This window comes from Capricornis sumatraensis, chromosome 20, assembly GCF_032405125.1.
Source record: "Capricornis sumatraensis isolate serow.1 chromosome 20, serow.2, whole genome shotgun sequence".
Classification (NCBI taxonomy): Eukaryota; Metazoa; Chordata; class Mammalia; order Artiodactyla; family Bovidae; genus Capricornis; species Capricornis sumatraensis.
In genome coordinates, this window is record NC_091088.1 from 61173883 (window position 1) to 61193017 (window position 19135).

At 56.9% G+C, this 19135-nt stretch overlaps 2 protein-coding genes across 2 annotated transcripts; one reads left to right on the plus strand and one right to left on the minus strand.

Moving 5' to 3' along the window:
• Positions 1 to 2404: 2404 nt before the first annotated feature.
• Positions 2405 to 4876, plus strand: GFY (golgi associated olfactory signaling regulator). The gene is made up of 4 exons (XM_068991695.1): positions 2405 to 2964; positions 3109 to 3719; positions 4062 to 4235; positions 4677 to 4876. The coding sequence occupies exons 1-4, from the start codon at positions 2405 to 2407 to the stop codon at positions 4874 to 4876; spliced, it is 1545 nt and encodes a 514-aa protein (XP_068847796.1).
• Positions 4877 to 6293: 1417 nt separating this feature from the next.
• Positions 6294 to 16404, minus strand: SLC17A7 (solute carrier family 17 member 7). The gene is made up of 12 exons (XM_068992602.1): positions 16343 to 16404; positions 11762 to 12014; positions 10165 to 10283; positions 9755 to 9869; positions 9589 to 9676; positions 9228 to 9314; positions 8986 to 9128; positions 8211 to 8360; positions 7898 to 8030; positions 7118 to 7228; positions 6790 to 6917; positions 6294 to 6587 (listed from the first exon to the last, which is right to left on the minus strand). Exons 1-12 carry the CDS (start codon positions 16402 to 16404, stop codon positions 6294 to 6296), a joined length of 1683 nt encoding a protein of 560 aa, XP_068848703.1.
• Positions 16405 to 19135: the final 2731 nt, after the last annotated feature.

The following is a 19135-nucleotide window of genomic DNA, read 5'->3' on the forward strand; positions in this document are numbered from 1 at the left end:
CCCCCGAAGCCAATTTGCAGGGTGCCCTACCGCGCAGTGGGCTCCCGGCAGCGAGGCTGGCAGCCCCCTTATATCGCCTCCACAGCCCCCGCAGCGGCCAGTGACGCAGACCAGGGGGCCGGGGGCACCGGGTCACCCCCACCCCAGGCTCATTAGGAGCTGCCAGCGGTAATGAGGAGCCGGGGGTGGGGGGCCAGCGGCTGCCTTGTCGGCCACCCACTAATTGGGACCAAGAGCTGGGACCTGAGGAGAATCGGGAGGGGGAGAGACAGACAGACAGAGAAGTGGACACAGGGGGTGTGTCAGAGGGATAAAAATAGAGACAGGCGGAAGGATCATCAGAGCAGAAGCCAGAGACACAGAGAAAGAGAGACAGGGGAAGGATCAGAGGAGGGACCGATGGGGAGATGCAGAGACACAAAGAGATGAAGCAACCATGAGAGGGAAGGACAAAGACTGACAGAGAAGAGGAAAGAGAGGCAGAATGGGAGCAACAGAGGAAGTAAGGAAAAGGGAAGGAAGAGAGAAAAGAGAGGGGAAAGGGACCAAGAGAGCAGCTATGAGATGGAGGATCAAGGGAACGGCACTCGGAAAGACAGAAGGAGACGGAAGGACAGCCAGCCAGCCTGGGCAGAGATACCCAGAGACAAGTCCAGGCAGGCAGAGACCAGAAAGACTGAGAGGTGGGAGACAGGGGTAGGAAAGAGAAGGCAAAGGGAATGTGTGGTGGTGGGATGTGAAGGCAAGTACAGTGACAGGCAAAATCAGGAAAGTCTTAGTGACACTGCACAGAAGGGAAAAAGACAGACAAGGACCCTGACTACCCTGAAGTGTCCGAGCCCTTCCCGGGGAGGAATTTGGGGGTGCTGTGACGATAAGGCCCACCCCCCCACCCAGTACTGGCTCTTGACAGGGTGAGCTCTTCACGATGGGATGGTAGGCAAAGGTTGGGAAGTCCCAAAAGGCAGCAGCAATCTGGGTCTCTGATTGACAGGACATGGGAACCGAGACTCCTAGTTCCCCAGAGGAGGGGAACAAGGCCTGGTTCTGGGAACCTGGATTCCTGGATCTGAGGGGAGAGGTCTTTGGTGGGGGGTGGGGGCTCCCAACTCCTGGATATTGAAGTGGAAGGCTACCAGAGACCTGGATGCTTGGTGTGGGTGTAGGAGAGGGCAGAGGGCTGGGACCCCTGGGTTTGCAGGGAGGAGAGCTGGGTTGGGTCACACCCCTCAACCAAAGGATCCAGTCCCTACCTCCCTCCCCCACACTATCCTTTATCTCTGGCCCTTTAAGAGCTCAAGCTGTCGCTAGGCTCCCAGGATCCCAAGGGTGGGGATCAGTTGCATCACCTGTGCCCCTGGGACCCTACCTCCTGCCACCCCACCCAGAGCCATTCTGCAGCATTTACTGATCTCTGCATTCAGCTCTGTTCACCTGTTGTTATCTTGGACCCCACTGAGCAGGTAAGAGACCCCAGACCCCTAGAGGCCCCATCCCATTTGGGTGTATGCCCACCCCACCTCCACCTAACCTGAGAACTATCTCTGCCCAAGACCAACCTGAGACCCGGGGATCCCAGTTTCCATCCTCCATAGAGACACGAGTCCTGCCCCAAGCTGTCTCCCTTTGAAGCCTGAGGAATCCAGACCCCTTATACACCTATTTCTGGAGGATAGGAGACTCAAGAGTTTCAATCTCCTTCTAACTCAGGACCCAAGAGTTCCAGACACCCATTTCCTTTCTCTCCCGTAATCCACAACTTACCCACCCCACAAGCTTTGCTCCCTCAAAATTCTAGGCATTTGAACCTTCAGGCCTCTCCTTTCTAGAGAATTAGGAATTTAGACCCACATTGCCCTCCACCCTCTGGGAAAAAGGAGTCTGAACCCCCAGCAGGCTTCTTGACCAGGATCCAGGAGTGTTCTGCCTCCTCAGGTTACAGGCATTTAGGCCCCCTCATCTCTCAAATCCAGGCGGTCAGGGCCCCCAGTCGTTCCTTCAGAGCCTCCTCTAATGTAAACAACTGTTGAGTCAAGATGTCCCCAGGGCCCTTGAAGAGGAATTGATCCCATGTCCCCTCAGAGGTCTACGCACTTCGAAGCCAAAGTCAAAGATATAGGGGCTCGGAAATGTATCTTTCTTTCCCAATTTTCCTGGGACCCCCTTTGGGGAAACAGATAAGGAAATTTACTACGACTCCCAAGAAGCCCTGTGCACCCCACAACCTACTGGGGAGTTGCAGGTAGCATCTCCTTTTTCTGGCTCTGACCTGGGCGGTGCTAATGTGATCTATCTGGGGACCACTGGGCGTGGCCTCTGGAGTGGGCAGAGGCTCCTCCCAGGCGGCTCTGACCTTAACCCCTTCCTTCCCCCTCCACTGCTGCTACAGGTATCACCCAAAGCTATGAAATCCTTCAGACCAATCCTCTTCCTTCTCGGCTTCCTCTTCACCTGGCTGGGCTCCAAGGCCGCCCCTACGGTCTCACTGCCTGCGGGCTCCGATTTCTTGGGGATAGACCACCCCTCCCAGCCCTACCCTCCGGCTTCTGAAAATTCCAGTCTCTATGGACCTAACCCAGAATCCCCAGGGGCTGCTTATCCTGAGCCCTCCAAGACACCTCACACGGTTTCCCCTGAGCCCTCCCGCCTTGCCTTCACTGAGACCCCCAGTACTGACTTCCAAGAAACCCCCCAGCAGGAGCCTCCTAAGACCCCCAAACCTAACTCATTCAACACCTCAACACCAGAGTCCCTGGACACCCTCCAAATTAACCCCTCAAAAATGATATATCCAGAACCATCTGAGACCCCCAAAGCTGACCTGACTGAACTTCCACACACAGAATCCCCTGAGGCCTCTACACCTAATTCCTCTAAAACCGCACACCCAGCATTTTCTGAGACCCCAAACCCTGACCCTACCCAAACTGCACACCAAGAATCCCCAGGGATTTCCAAGGTTAAGTCCACAGAAATCTCACACACAGAATCCCGTGAGAATCTCAACTCTAATCCCTCTAAAACTTCACACCTAGGATTTTCTGGGACCCCAAACCCTGATCCTACCCAAACTCTACATCAAGAATTCCCAGAGATTCCCAAACTTAGCTCCCCTGAGATATCACTTGCAGAAACCCCTGAGACCCCAAATTCTGACCCCACCAAAAACTTTGACCTCAAATCTCTGGAAACCCATGACTCTGACACACCAAGCTCTAAATTCCTCCAGACCCTCCATCCTGACCCTACTGAAACACCCCACCTGGCATCTCATATAGGCCACAAGCCCAGCCCCTCCGAGATTCTTCAAACAAAATTCCCCACAACCTTCTACCAAGACTCAACAGAGATCCCCACGGCCTCTGACCCTGAAATCTCCACTAGCCTTGCCCCAGAAACTCCTGCACCCTTCAAAGAAGAAATTACTGCTCTTAATGAGCAATCCCTGAATCCCAAACCAGAAGCACTTGCAGCCAACCACCCCACCGCCCTTAAATTGCCCACCTCAGTTTCTCCCGGGACAGTTGATCTGAAAGCCCCCCAGAACTCTAGCCCTAAAGGGCCCGAAGCCCCTCCTCCCTCAGCCCGGATTGCAGGGCCCCCTGCTCCTTCAGGGCCCCCCAGTCAGCCGGCCCCAGCCACTCCACGGGCCCCTCAGCGGCGCAGCCGAGGTGAGAGAGTCAATACTATCATCGTGTTGGAGAGAGTGCAGGAGACCGGTGAGGGGCTGGGGGCCTGGATCCCCGGGTTTGAGGGAGTGGGGCTGGGGCCTGGACCCCCCAGTCTGAGGGAGGAGGGGCTGGGGCCTGGACCCCCGGGTCTGAGGGAGGAGGGTCTGGGGGTCTGGATCCTGGGTCTGGGGGAGGAGGGGCTGGGGGCTGGACCCCCGGGTCTGAGGGAGGAGGGGCTGGGGCTCTGGATCCTGGGTCTGGGGGAGCAGGGGCTGGGGGGCTGGACTCCCGGATCCGAGGGCGGACAAGGGCGGGATCTGGACTCCTGGGTCTGAGGGTGGAGGGGGCTAGGAGGTTAGATTGCTCAGTCCCTGGGCCTTATTCCTCCAGGCGTGACCCTGGTGGGCCGTCCCCGGGGCGTGGCAGGCGGGGCCCTCTGCCTATTCCTCGCCGGGATCGGGCTGCTTATTGGCATTTTCCTGTTGCTGTGGTGTCTCTACCGCCGGGCGGCTCGACACCGGCCCTTCGCACACCACCGGCTCCCGAACGACGGAGATGAACCGGGTAAGCCACTCCTGCAGCGTCCCGCTCCTTAAGCGCTTGCACCTGTCCTTAACCTGGTTTCGCCTGGCACTTAAGGGCGCCCAACCTAAAAGTACAGGTCCCCATCCAAGGTCAGTAGAAGCCCTGACCCCCAATTCTCTGGAAATTTCACAAACACCTGTGAAGTTGAGCCCCCAGGGCAGCGTGGAGTTGCCCCAGGTGGGGGAAGGGCAGGTCCCTACAAGCCCCGCCCCTCCCCCCTCCTGGCGCGCGGCATGCCCCGCCCCTGCTGCGGGGACGCCACGCCCCCTTGGTATTTAAGGCCTCTTAAGATTATTCGAAAACCTGATTCCCGTGGAAGCTTGGAGTCCTCGACCCCGTCTCCTCATCGGCCAGCGGCTCAGTAGAGGGGACAGGCCCCCGGTCAGCTCCGGGGACGAATTCGCTCCTTTGTCTCCATAGTTATACATTTGGACGCCCCGAAGGAACCCTACGACCTCTACTTTTACGCGCCGGACGCCTGGGTCCCTTCACACATCGCTACCAAGCAGCCACCGCCCACCCCACCACTGCCCCCCAAGCTGCCTCCGCCGCCCCGCGGGGGCCGCCCCCAGCGCCTAGAACCGCTCTCCCCTGCCACACTTCCAAACAACTTCCTGTGAGCCTCTCCAGACCTGCGCCAGCCCCGGACGGAGGAAGCACCCAGGGGTCCCGTCCTCGGGGTCAGCTTTGCTACCTAGTGGTCTTCTAGAATAGAGGACACCCAGAAATGCTTTAGATGTCAGCGGAGAACACAGTCTGAGACCGAATAAATTGCGTGTACCCACAGCTGGACAACTCCTCTGGCCTAAGCCCTGGGAGAGGAGGGTGGCTGGGGTCAAGGTGACTGGGAGCTTGGGCTCCTCGGTCCGAGGGAGAAGGGGGTTGGAGATTCCCAAGGCCAGTGACGACTGGGTGTGTACACCAAAGCATTTTATTGGGAGAGGGGCAGGGCAGGATTTACAATCACAGAGACAGAGACACAAAGACACAACCCTGCCCCGGGGAAAAACACCCCTTTTCCCCAGCCCCATTCCCTTTCCTGGGATTCTGTGACTTCTCCTTTACACATGTTCCCCCAAATTCTAAGCCGAAATAGGGGAGTCTGAGAGGGGAAGGATCCCAGATTTGGAGTCATTTAGCCCCTGAGGGACGCAATAAATGGCCACTGAGAAAATGAGGGTAGTTCAAAACCACCCAGGAGAATAAAGTGCAAGGAATTGGGGGAAAGGGGTGCGTCTTGAAACCACCATGGGGAAGTTCAATGGCGGTGGCTTCAAACCGTCGAGTTGATGGACTTGAGCAGCCGCTCTTCTTAGACCTGAAAATCGTGTCAGAAAAAGTGCATGGGGGTGAAGAGAGGCATATTAAAACTGCCATTTTGGTTGTTTCCCTAGGCAATGTGCTAAGCTGGGAGAAGGTTTTGGGGAAATTTGGTGCTGCAGCAGAGTCTGCTGGTGGGGGAGGGATGAAGAGGTTGTAGGGGGTGGGGTGCTTGAAACTGCCATTTCCCCTCAGAAACGCTGGTGAGAATCAATCCCTAGAATGGCAGGGATGGGTGATTAGTTAAACCAACTTGGAAAAAGCAGAATACAGTTGGGAGAGATTTGAAACTTCTAGAGGAAGACCTTGAATTTTTTTGAAAGGGAAGGTGTGTTGAGTAATCTCAGGGGTTCACCTGAGAGTCCCAGGGGTTCAAGGAAAGGGGAAGGTGCCCAAAACCACAAGAGAGAGGAAGAGTCTGAATTGTCCATTCAAATAAAGCCCTGAAAGGAGAGATTTGAAACCACTGAGGCAGAAGAGTGGAGAAGGGAAGCTTTAGGGGAATTTGGGTATCCTTGAAACTGCCAGTCTGCAGCTTCACTACCCCTGAGAGGCAAATAGGATGGGAAGAGGATCTGACAGCACTGGGAACAAGGGAGAGTGCTTCTTAGGCCTGAGGCAGGACAGAGAGGACTGGGGTTCCTTGACACTGTCACTCAGGCCAGAGATGTGAGGAATGGAGGTCCTGGAAACTGCCATCCAGTGGGAGGCACGTGGTCAGTAGTCCCGGACAGGGGGTGGGGGTCTTGGGGGTTGAACTGTGCTGTGTGTAGCCCCATAGGATGGAGGGGGAGCAGGGGGTGCCCCGGGGGGCTCAGCCTCATCTTCCATTTCGCTTTCGTCGCTGCCAGCTAGCTGGTCGTGGCCAACGAAGCCACATTTCTCTTCGCTCATCTCCTCAGGCTCCGCCCACGGCTGCTTCTCTCCCGAAGCGAAGACCCCGTAGAAGATGACGCCCCCATAGTGCACCAGGGAGGCAATGAGGAACACATACTGCCACTCCTCCCGAGTCTGTAGCGGGGACAACGGGGAGGTGAAGTCAGAGGACAGAGAGACAGGAGAGGAGAGGGGCGGGGCTAGTGGAAGGGGGCGGGGCTAGGGAAGGGGCGGGCCTTTTCTCTGGAAAAGGAGCCAGAGATCCAGAGAGGTGACGTATGTCAGGAAGGTGCTGTACACATTTGGAGGGCAAGTGGGTCAGGGCCCAGGCACGGACCTTGTGCTTAGTCATGGCACCCACGATGATGGGGCACACCATGCCGGACAACGTGCCCACGCCGTTGGAGATGCCCATGAGGATGCTGGCATAGCGCGGGGCGATGTCCAGGTGGTTCACGTTGAACCCTGGCGAGGCGAGCCGAGAAGCGTCACAACCGATTCCCACGCCAGTGACTCCTCCCCCAGCCTAGCCTCCCCGACTTCCCGGCCGCTTTTTCCAGTATGCCTTTCGCCAGGCTGGGAGGTGCTCTACATGAGTCAGGAAGTTCCCCACTGAGCTGAGCAGAGTCCCCCCCACCCTCAAGCTGCAGATCGCCGGTTCTCACCGGAGATGGCGAAGCCGCTGAAGCCCACGGCGAGGACTAGGAAGGAGATGGCCACGCCCTTGGAGTGCGAGTAGCCGACCACCAACAGCAGCGTAGCTTCCATGCCAAAGCCTACGGAGGGCCGCCCCCTCTGAGCACAGGCCTCCCCGCACCGCCTCTCCAGACCCACTCCTGGCTCCCAGCCTCCCCCAGTTTGACCCAGTCCTGCCACTTCCACGCCTGTCCCTGGCTTTGTCCTCCATTCTGCCCGCGCCCGCCCTAACCAAGCCCTCAATTCTCCAGTGCCTGGCCCTTGACCACGTGCACAGGCTTCGCTACCCAAGCTGGGACCTCAATGGCCCCACCCCCTGACTAGACCACGCCCTGAAAACAGCGGGTCTAGGCCCCACCCCGGCACCTTCACGGCTTCCCTCTCAGTCTCCATTCATTACACTCACACCTTTGTCTCTCCGGGTGCCCCTCTTCATCACCCAGTTCCCATCCTACTCTGGCCAGCCTCGTATAGGCCCCGTCCTTCCAGACCCAACGTGGTCTCGCCTTTGCTTCACCTGGGCAGCCACACCCACCTTGTCCTTCTACAGACACTGCCCCGGAGGCTGCCACCTAAGATTCGTTCCTGCCAGGCCTGGTCTCACTCAGGCTCTGCCTTTTGGACACGCCCCATGGACTCGCCCTCTGACGGCGCCCCATCGGCCATGGTCCAGCCCCCTAGATCCGCCCAGCCATGCTCCGCCCATTCCAGCCAGGTCCCAGACCAGATCCAGGCCCCGCCCCACTCACCCCCACAGTTCATCAGCTTGCGCACGTTGGTGGTGGACATGATGCGGCGGCTCCTCAGGAAGTCGGCGATCTGGCCTCCAATGGGCACGATGATGGTCATCACCAGGTGAGGCAACGCTGACACCAGGCCCACCTGCGCCGGCGGGCGTACAAGGCGTCGCGGCTCAGCGGCCACCTGCCTGGGGGTCTCACCACGGCTCAGGTACCATGGGCTTCCTCCCTGCCCCCTTTCCAACCCCTTGGGATCCAGGTTCCTCTCCTTCCCGCGCTCACCCTCCCGCCGCGCCCGCAGCTCTCCCCTTCCGGGCCCAACCTTGCTGATCTCGAAACCGAACACTTCTTCGAAGTAGGCAGGCTGGGAGATAAGAAGCAGGTAGAAAGTCCAGCTACGACAGAAGTTGGCCACGATAATGGCGTAGACTGGCATGGACGTGAAGAAGCGTCTCCAGGGTGTGTTAAACTTCTGCGGTGGGGGAGAGGAGGGAAGGGCTGCTAAGACAGAGAACAGGCCTGGGCGCTCTCCAAGTCCCTTCAGGGATCCCACGACAGTCCCGCAGAGACCCAGATTTCCCTGTCTCACTAAAGCCGTCGAGAAGGCAGGGTCGCCAGCCTGACCGCGTCCCCATGGGAAGGCTGACATCCTAGCCTCAGTGGTCCTCAGGCTGGCGGGTGTCCAGACCCCACGATGACCTTCAGAGTCATAAATGTGGACCCAAGAGTCTCCTTCCACCCAATTATGCCCCCTAATTCGAGCCTCACCCACCCTGAGGTCTGAGCAAAACCCCACATTCTAACCCGCCTCTGCAGGTTTAACCACGCCCATCAGTGGTTCCGCCCACCTCACTACCTAGCCCTGCTCTCCGCACCTGCTAACCCCGTCCTCCCTGGGCTTTGATCACGCCTCCTAGGTTCTGGCGCCATCCAACTGGCGATCCCATCGTCTCTTCTAAATGTCTATGGAAATGTCTATGTACATCTACCAAGATCCACACGCAGTGAGGATTCAAAGCCCCTCTTCCTCTGGTCTCCCTGCCTTGATAACTCTCCTCTCCCCCCGCGCCCCAGCCTCCCCAGGCTTGGGCCCGGACCGTGACGGGGTTCATGAGCTTGGCGCTCTCGCCGATGGCGTCCTCGATGTACTTGCGCTCCTCCTCCGAAATGCTAGGGTGCAGCGCCGGGGACTCGTAGGAGACGAGCAGCCAGAACAGATACCAGAAGATCCCGAAGCTGCCTGGTGGGTGGAGGGGGTCAGGAGGAGGATGGAAGCGAGGTGACGACCGGCCTCGCTCTGCCCCGGCACCACCCGGACCCAGGCGTCCGGGCCCCTCACCATAGACGTAGAATACAGAGCTCCATCCTGAGTACTGCACCAGGACTCCGGCGAGAGGCATCGCGACCACCGCCCCAGCATAGGAACCTAACGGGGAGGGTGCAGAATGGAGAAGAGCGCATCTTTCTTCAAATGCAGTAGTGCGGATTCCCAGCCCCTACCTTCCTGGGACACAGAAGTACCGGCCACTGCCCCTGCTCCCTTAGACACGTCGGTCTGGGTCACCAGCCCCCTCCTCTTTCAGATCCGGGAGTTCAAGCCCGCAACCCCCTCCTCCCTCCATCGAAGAGTCTAGACTCCAGCACCCCCACCCCCACCAGCCCCAGACCCACGAGTCCGGATCCCAGCCCCTTCCTCTCACCGCAAAAGGCTGTCGTCGCCAGGCGACTCCGCTCTAAGGGCGGGGCCCATTTGCTCCAGATCCCATGGCAGGCAGGGTACGTGACCCCCTAGGGAAGAGAAAACCAAAGTCAACGAGAAAAGGTGGGGTCGGAAGGGCAATGGGGTCATAGGGGGCGGAGCTTTACCTCTACCAACCCCTGCAGGATCCTCACGAAGATGACACAGCCATAGTGGACACGGGCAGCCGAGGGGATCAGCATGTTTAGAGTGGAGGTAGCCACGATAGCAAAGCCGAAAACCCTGATAGGAAAAGTTGTGTTCCGAAGAGTCCAGCTATCCTGCCAGACCTAGGACTCTGCCCTTTCCTCCTTCAGCAGGCCAGGCCCCGCGCCCCCAGAACCCCCGGTCCCACTTTCTATGAGACTCCTCACTTCCACAATACAAACCCCACCTTTCCCTAGGGCCTCGGCCCCGAACCCAGGCTCCTCCGGTTTTCCCGGAGTCAGCCCCCAAATGCAAGGCCACAGCCTCTAACTCCACCCACACAGTTGTAGTTTCTGCCCACTTTGAGACATCCGCCCCGCCCCCTGAATACCTGTTGGCCGCGAATTTTTGGCAGATAAATCCTCCAGGAATCTGGGTAACAATGTAGCCCCAGAAAAAGGAGCCGTGTATGAGGCCAACAGTCTCTGGATCCCAGTTGAACTGAGCTTTCTGTGGGCCAAAAGGCACATCAAACCATCACCCCTGCTCCAGACGCTCTGCTTCTTCCACCAGTCAGCACCCGCAGACAGTCCCTCAGCCAATCAGCAACAAGGATCCCCTCTCGCCTTCAAAACACCTGCCAATCAGAGCTTGGGCCATCTACCCCCCAACTTTGCTCCTCCATGTTGCTAGGGCCGCACTACCTTAGCAACAGAGCCTGCTGCTGCCTAGAGGCCTAGCTCTGTCTGCTTGCCTGCCTCAGGGTCCCTTCTCTGAATGCGTAGGAGCCCATATATGGGGTACGTTTCTTCCTCCACTTCTAACCAATGTACAAACTGTTTGCAGATTGGATGGGTTCTAGGAAGAGACAAGAAGTAGCCAAAGGGTTGGGCATGATTGGAAAAGAACAGGGGCAGGTAGGCCACAGCCCAAATCAGGATTTTTTTTTGGAGGCAGGGGCATGGCCTATATGGAAATTAAAACAGAAAATCTGGGACGAAGCGGGGCTTTAGGTTAATGGCCAGAGCAGAGGTAGAAGGGATATAAGCGGCGGTGGAACTTCCAAAAAGCCAGAATCAAAATTTACGGTGGGGCCTTCCCTGGCGGTCCAGTGGTTAAGACTCTCCCTTCCAATACAGGGTTTGATCCCTGGTAGGGGAGCTAAGATCCCACATGCCTTATTGCCAAAAAAACAAAACAGAAGCAATGTTGTAATAAATTCAATAAAGACTTTTAAAATGTTCCACATCAAAAAAAAAAAAAATCTTAAAAAAAAAAATTCACGGTGGAGGGACTTCCCTGGTGGTCAAGTGTGTAGGATTCCCTGCTTCCACTGCAAGGCGGTGCTGGTTAGATCCCTGCTTGAGAAAGTTCCGCAAGCCGCAAGGTACGGCAACAACAACAAAAAAAAATTCACGGAGCCTGAGTTGGCCTGGGAGTAACATTCGACACTGGAACAGGTGCAGGAGGTGCAGGTGGAGCAAAGTTGCTAGGATGCCCAAAATGAAACAGGAGCAGCCATATCACAGGGAACCAAACGCTTGGAAGAGTCTGCACTTGGAAAGCAGAGAGGTGAAACAAATAGGAGCGGGGCTTCATTTAGATAAGGGCAGGACTTAGGAAAGGAGAGCCCTGAGGTGAGGTGGAGCTGAGGTTGTGTGCCAAGTGTCCAACTCTTTGTGACCTCATGGACTGTAGCCCAGCAGGCTCCTCTGTCCATGAGATTCTCCAGGCAAGTATACCTGATTGGGTTGCCATGCCCGTCTCCAGGGGAACTTCCCCACCCAGGGATCGAACCCACATCTCATGTCTCCTACCACTAGCGCCACCTGGTTAGGGCCCATGGTGGGGCAGCGCAAAAAGGCGGGTCTACTCAGGCCGGGGCGTGGAAGGGGCGTGGTCTGGGCCTCGCGTAGGCGAGTGTGACGTCATCAGAGGGCCTGGGCAGGGTTTCCCCCAGCCTCAGGCAGCTCCCGCCCCCGAGCTACCTGCATCACCACGTGGCCCCCGCGGTGGGTCGTGCTGTTGTTGACCATGGAGACGATGGCCACGCCCAGGTTGCAGCGGATGCCAAAGCTAATGCAGAAGCCCAGACCGCTCATGATGGCGATAATGTAGCGGCGAGGGAGGCCAAAGCAGGTGCAATCCACGACCGGCGGGTCCCGGGTCTGCGTCGTGACCGGGCGCCCATCTGCACTCAGCTCCAGCGTCTCGGCACCTTCTTGCCGCTTCTCCAGAAGACTGCGGCGAGGCAGCAAGGATCAGACTCGGACGTCCGGGCCCCTAGCCCCCTCCTCCCCATGACACGAGTCAGGGCAAAACTTCTTGTTTTTCAAGACCAGGGATTCTAAACCCGCAACCCCTCTTTCCCCAAGAGTTCAGCCCCTAACTTCCTTCTCCCTCCAGGAATCTGGACTTCTCCCTGGTCTCCGTCTCCCTCAGACGAGGAATTCCCACGCGCCCCCAGCCCCTTCCTTCCTCAGACTAGAGTATGGAACTCCCCAGTTCCCTTCTCCACTAGCCTTGTCACCTCTCAACTCAGTTGTTTTAGGCTATCCTTTGTGATCCAAAACCCTGTGCCCCCAGCCCCCATCCCCAAGGCCCAGAGACTCTCTCCAGCCCCGTCTTCCAGATATGAGTCTATTTGAGGAAGTAAAAGGCGCTAAGGAGATGCCTCAGCAAAGGTGTCAAAAGAACAGATGCTTCTCAGCCACATCTGCTATATATACCGCACCCCTCCCCTGCCCCGGGGCATGCCCTGCCGGGCTTCCAGGCCCAGGTGTGGGGCTGACATCCAGCTGACTCCATTCAGCCACTGGAAGCCCACTCCCAGGGATCGGGAGTGGGAGTGGGAGGGCTGGGAGAGGTCCAGGGCACTGGAATCCAGCAGCCCAGCTGGATATATCTGGGGAAACTTGAGTTCAGGCTGTCAGCCTTGGGGGTGGGGAGGAGTGGCGGGTGGTGTCCTGGCAAGGGACAGATGGCCCTGGTAGGGGGGTTGGCTCAGTCCCCAGCGTGACTCTCGCCCCCGCCTGTTCTGGATCCAGGATTGAATCTGTGACGACGGATAGGGTACTTGGAGGGCCACCTCCATTCCAGAGAGAGGCTGCAGGGAGAAAGAGGTGCCCTGAGATAGACGTGGAAAAATTCAAAAGGATGTCAGAAATGGAGTCGGGGGGTGGAGAGAACAGAGAATGAGAGAAAAAGGATCAGAGACACAGGAGGGAGAGAGACTCAGAGAGAAGGAAACAGACTCCCAGAGAGGGAGAAACAGACAACCAGTCTGAAAGAGACCGGGGCAGAGGCCCTGAAAAGAGATGGGGGAGAGGGGCAGGACAGAGACCCTGAGAAGGAAAGGGACTGAAACCCAGTGAGGGACCCAAAGACAAGTGGGGACAGAAACCCAGAAGAGAGAACGCAGAGACAGAGACCCAGAACGCTGAGAGAAAGTCGGAAAGACAAGGAGCCTGAGGAGAGACAGGCTGGGGACATGATGTGTGAGGCGTGGCTCCTCTCCGAGGCCGGTAGGCAGCCAGGGGATCCGGCTGGATCCCAGGAAGGGGCTAGAACAGATGGAGGCGAGGGAGACTGGGACGGGGGAGGAAAGAACAGCCAGACAGCCTGGGAGGAGGCGAGTGGAAGAGATGGGAACACAGCAACCCTCCCCATCCTGGAACTTAAGGAACTGGGGGAGGGCGTTAAGAAAGTGGGGAGACTGGGGGAACGGACAGAAACTAGGGGGACGAGGAATAAGACCCTGGGTAGGGGACAATGAGCCAGAGAGTGGGGAACAGAAGCCCCCTAGAATGAATAGTGCACGGTGGTAGGCACTGGCCCCTCCCATCAGAACAGGTCGGCCAATGAAATTAAACTTTGACCCAAGTTGCCCCCGCATGCGGTTTGACCCTGAAACTCAAGACGGGATTGCAGCCCCTGCAATTTGATATTCATTGTTAATATGAGGACATAGATCTCGGATCAAGGTTTTCTAAACAAAGGAACGAAGTCTCAGTATTCTGTATCTGTAAAATGGGGGCATGAGTAGAATGTGAGGTTACAAAGATAATGTCACTTCAAGGTGACATTATCATTTCAGGAGAACTAGAGATGCAGAGGTGAAGGTGGCTCCAATGCTTCATGGAGGGTAAGAACACATCGCTTTGCCCTCTCAGGATGCCTGGAACTCAGGATTAGGAACTTGGTGATGATGAAAGGTCGTGATTAGGGAGCAGGTAGGGCACTTTCCTGATGGTTCAGACAGTAAAGAATCTGCCTGTAATGTGGGAGACCTGGGTTAGATCCCTGGGTCAGGAAGATCCCCTGGGGAAGGGAAGGGCTACCCATTCCAGTTTTCTTGCCTGGAGAATTCCATGGACAGAGGAGCCTGACAGGCTACAACCCATCGGGTTGCAGAGTTGGACTGCCCCCTTCCACTTTCCTTCACCCAAAATAAAGAGTGTCTCAGCCTCCATCTGTGGGTCTCTGCCTCTGCTTCTCGGAGATTCTCAGTCCACTCCCCTGCTCCCGCCTCCCCAGTCTCTGTCCTCATGTCCCTTTGGTTCTCCCTTACCCTCCCATTGTACAGCTGAGAAGACTGAGGCTCAGGAAACAGAAGCAGCATGTCCAAGGTCACACACAAGCAGCAGTGGGACCTGATCACTTCCTGGCCCTCCTCATCGCCCTGCCCCAGGCCTGGCTCTCAAAAAGGAGGCATATTGGTTCCTGTCTCTTGCTGTATTCCCTTTCCCCCCTTGTCCTTGTCCCAAGTCACCCTGGGTTGCTATGTGTTTCCTGATCTGAGGGAGTTTTCCACCCCACTCCAGCAGCACTCATCTCGAGGAAATCTGCAGCCCCCACCCAAGACTTGGGTGGGAGACTGACCTGGGTTCAAAAGATGCCATGTGTACTCAGCCACGGACTTCCCCCTTTTCCCAATGGTGCCTCAGTTTCCCCAGCTTTGTCTAGAGGATTAAAAGGAGTCCGGTGTGGGCATTTCCCCTTCTCAGCAATCACCAAAGCAGACCCCAGGATTCAGATGCAATTGTTCTGGGCTCAAACTCCTTAGTGACTGTCCTGGTGGGAACCCTGAACTCTGGGGTCTCTAGGGGCTCCCAAGGCAGCTGAAAGAGGTGACGATCAGGCAGAATCAGACAGAGAGAAACCCAGACACAGGAGAAGCGGAGACTGAGGAAGAAAGAGAGCCTGAGAAACACATTCCTCCTGCCTCCATCCCCCTTCCCAACCCCCTCCACCAGCACGTCTCTCTCCCCCTCCTGACTTCACGCTGATGTATTTTGAGAAACTCGTGAAAGGAGGTGAGAAAAAGGGTGGGGAGGGGCTGGAAGATTGGGAAAAAGAAAGGGTGAGGTTATCTCAGCTTCTCCACCCCCTCCCCAACACTGCGCCATCCTCCTGCCCCCCTCCCTTCTGTCCAGCTTTATTCCTATCTCTCAGGTTACTAAAGGGTGGGGTAAGTTTGGAGTGCGGAGGTAATCTGTGGCAAGCAGGACGAGTGTTAGACTTAGAGGAGAACTTGCATGGTCTAGTAAGCTGCACTGAAGAGCAATCAAAGATAGGGTCAGGACTATGGGTCATGGGGATCCCAGGGTCTGAGGGAATGGCAGCAGGGCATGGTGCTGATGAGGCCCCAACTCCTCCCCGCACTGTGGCCAGATATTTTTAGGCTTCTCCGCAGCTGAGTAATTTCTCTGACTTGGAGCCAGGGCTGGGGTTGGGGGTGAGAGACTCAGGAGAGGTGTAGCAGACTGCTCTGGGGACACCCAGGTCATCGGGGTCATCTCCTTGACTGGGAGGAAGTCCCTCTCAGCCCTAGTCTATACCCTTTGGAAAGTCCATCCTACTCCAGAAGCCTAATGTTTGGCCTGCAACTCCCTTCTCCATCAGAGACCCAGGATACCCTGGCTTCTTCCTCCCAGCTTAGCTCTCCTCAAGGACATGGACCAATGGGCCTCAATCCGATTTAGCTTCAGATTAAACTCTCTGAGAGATGGTAACTGACAAACACACAGAGATGGAGAGATCTGGGATGAGGTAGTAAAAAACACCAGAAAGAGTGCCCGAGTTCCTAAAGGAGAGTGTCAGAAACCCTAGGGCAGGGAGTTGGGGGACAGAGACTCAGAGAAAGAGACAAAGACCCAGAGACAGAGTTGTAGAGATCTAGTGAGAGCGAGAGAGAGGGACGGGGACTCAGAGATAAAAGGAAATAGAGACTTAGAGAGAGTGGACAGAGATCTGGAGAGAGGAGGCAGAGAGAATAGAGGTGAAGGGAGACCCAGAAGCCGGCGAGGGAAACAGAGATCCAGAAGAGGGGGATATATATTTATAATCCCAGAGAAAAGGGCAGAGAGCCTAGGGATGGGGTGGGGCGCAGAAAAATGATGGATGAGACCGGACCGTCGGAGACCGAGGGAGAAAACTGGACAGATGGGAGCGCCCCCCCTCAACGCATGGGTACCGCCTGTCCAGCTGTCCATCTGCGCCCAGGTGGGAATGAGCGTCCTCCTCAGACCCTCGCGTTCTTCCACACCCAGGACCCCCACCACGCTCACCGGTGTAGCTTCCCGAGGGCGCGACCCGCTAGCTTCCGAAACTCCTCCTGGCGGAACTCCATGGTGGCCGCCCCTGCTGCCGGACCCCCCCGCCGATCCCCCCGCCCGCGGGCCCGGGCGGCCGCGTCCGGGTACCCGGGGTCCGCCCCGGCCCGGCCGGCCCCGCAGCTCCGCTCGGGGGGAAGGAGGCTGCGAGTGCGGGCTTTCTGGGGGCTGTCACCGGACTCAGCGTCGGGGGCGGGGTGGGGCGGGACGAGGCCCCGCCCACTCTGCTATACCCCGCCCCTTGCATTCTAGTCCCGCCCATCTTCCACTGCCATTCATCCAGGTTCTCGCCTCGCCCAAGACCAAGCCTATGCGTTTTGAACCCACTTGTCTGGGTTGCATCGCTCCCAGATCAGTCCCTTCCCGGAGGTACTTCTCCCTCACTCATTCCCCACCAGCTCCTTTTATCCCAGATTCTCCCTCCTCCAGAGTTCTTTCCTGAGACTTGCTCCCGCCGATTGTTTCCCCTAATTTCGTGCTCGCGTTTTCATCTTCCTCTAAATATCCTCCAGCGTTTTGTCCTCCCAGTCCTACCTCGCCGAATTTCTGGGCCCCCCAGTTCCTCATCCTGCCCGGGCACGCCATCCCCAACCCGCCACATCCTCAGTTTCAACTTTCTCATTCAGAAGGTTCTTTTCTCATTCAGGGAATTCCTTCCCCTTTCATGGATTCCAACCCCCATTTCGATCCACCCATTGTCCCCTCTCGTTCTTCCCCATCCACCTGTTTCCATCTTTCCCCTTTTAGATTCCATGTCCCTCCAGTTCTATTTCCCCTCTTGGCCCACCACCCCTTCCAGTTCCTTCATTTCCGATTTCCTTCCCTCTGGGTTCATCTCTTCAGAGTTATACTCCCCCTACCCTCATTGCTGGTCATTATTCCCTCCCTAGCCTCGGATCTATCCCTGCCCTTTTATTTCTCTCATCCTGAGTTCTGTCCCCACCCCTTGAGTGTGTCCCCTTGGATATTTCTTTACCCCTGAGTTCTGTCCCCTCTCCTGGGATCTATCCCTGCTTTGATTTTTGCCCACACCCTCTGGAACCCGATCCAGGTATACATCCTTGAGTACTTTCCCCGCCCGTGAGTTCTCTTCCCTCCCTCTGGGATCTGTCTCCGCCCCCTGGGATCTGTCTCCGCCCTCTGAACTCTTATTGCACCCCTGAATTCCAGCCCTGCCCCTCTGGGGTTGAACTTCGACTGTCCTCGGCCATCTCCTGCCCGAAGGCAGGTCCTGCTCCGCTCCTTTCGCCGCCAGCCCCTTTCCCCGACGCCGAGTCCACCTCGAGATCCAGCCCCCAGGAGGGTGCTCCTTTCCCCATCGCCTCCCGGCGTCGGGCCAAAAATGCACTTGGGATTAAAATTTCATGATGCGGCACAGGTCCGCGAGGGAGTGGGAGGGAGCAGCCAGCGCGGCGGGCGGGCGCCAAGGACGGGGCGCAGCCTCTCGCCTCTAGCTTTGCCCCGTTGGGTCTTTTGGTGTCACAGTTTTGCCTGTGTTTGAGAAAACCTCGAATTCTTAGGGAGGAGAGGCTGGGGGCTGGGACTCCTGGGTTCGAGGGAGAAGTGAGCCGGGAGCTCGGACTCCAGAGTCTGGGGGAGAAGCCCGCGGAGCCGTCCGCACGCGCCACCCTGCGGCGGCAGAATCCCCGGTCTGGGTGTGGAGGCGGCGGCCGCGGCTCCGAGCCAGGTGTGAAGGTGGAGCAGATGGTGAAGAGGAGGGAGTGGGAGGGGAGCCCCGCGGCTGCCAGATCCCGAGCCTTCGCCGGAACCATCACCATGGAGACCGCGGAAGGCAGAGAGGACCCAGCCCCACATTTTCGGGACCCGGGAATGAGTTCTTCAGCCTCCCACGGAGGGTTCCTGTGCAAACTACAAGTCCCAGCGGCCGCTGGACTTCACCGTTTTCTTCTGAATGACTGCATACTCAGAGGGCTGCTGGGAGTTGTAGTTCTCTGAGACAATGGACTGAAGTTGCGTTGCGCCCTCTTTTGGACACGGAGCCCAAATTCACTCCTTAGGACCAAGGGATCCTACTCAATGTCATCCCCAAATCTTTTTACTTTCTCACCACCCAGTTCATTCATTTCCAGCCACACTGGCCACCTGGCTGTTCTTTCAACATTTGCCACTGAAGCTCCTGCATTTATCTATCTTCCTAGGATTCACTATGGAAGAAGAGGATGTTGGCAATCATTCATTGACTGAACAAATAGTTCGTACTAATGCTGAAGCTGAAGCTCCAATATTTTAGCTACTTGTTGTGACCATCCGACTCATTGGAAAAGACCCTGATGCTGGGAAAGATTGAGGCAAAATGAGAAGGGAGCAGCAAAGGATGAGATGGTTAGATAGCATCACCGACTCAATGGACATGAATATGAGCAAACTCCAGGAGATAGTGGAAGACAAGAGGAGCCTGGCAGCCCATGGGGTCAAACACAGTTGGACAGACTTAGCGAGTGAACAACTGGGGGTCAGGCATTGTCACACCATAGGGTGCATCGCACTAATGAGTAACACTGAGTATTGGGGACCACCAGAGGAGGAAACCAGGGAAAATCAGAGAAAACCTGAAGAACTGAAAGGCTTTCCAGGGAAAGCTCACTAAGAAGGAAAATTGGGATGGTGGGGGCAAGGTGTTGGTGGAAAGTCAGATGAGCCCTGTGAGGGCAAACAACGAGAAGGACTGGAGTAGAACTGGGTAGGTGTACTGGAGAAAAGGATCCAACCAAGGGGAACTACAGAAAG

Bases quoted from the DNA above. Each gene is read 5' to 3' on its own strand.
- SLC17A7 (XM_068992602.1), bottom strand. From the start codon at position 16,404: ATGGAGTTCCGCCAGGAGGAGTTTCGGAAGCTAGCGGGTCGCGCCCTC. The intron at 10,284-11,761 runs GTAGCTCGGGGG...TTTGGCCCACAG, and splicing joins GGGGCCACGTGGTGATGCAG to AAAGCTCAGTTCAACTGGGA. The intron at 9,677-9,754 runs GTAAAGCTCCGC...TCTCTTCCCTAG, and splicing joins TCCTGCAGGGGTTGGTAGAG to GGGGTCACGTACCCTGCCTG.
- GFY (XM_068991695.1), top strand. From the start codon at position 2,405: ATGAAATCCTTCAGACCAATCCTCTTCCTTCTCGGCTTCCTCTTCACC. The intron at 3,720-4,061 runs GTGAGGGGCTGG...TTATTCCTCCAG, and splicing joins GGAGAGAGTGCAGGAGACCG to GCGTGACCCTGGTGGGCCGT. The intron at 4,236-4,676 runs GTAAGCCACTCC...TTGTCTCCATAG, and splicing joins GAACGACGGAGATGAACCGG to TTATACATTTGGACGCCCCG.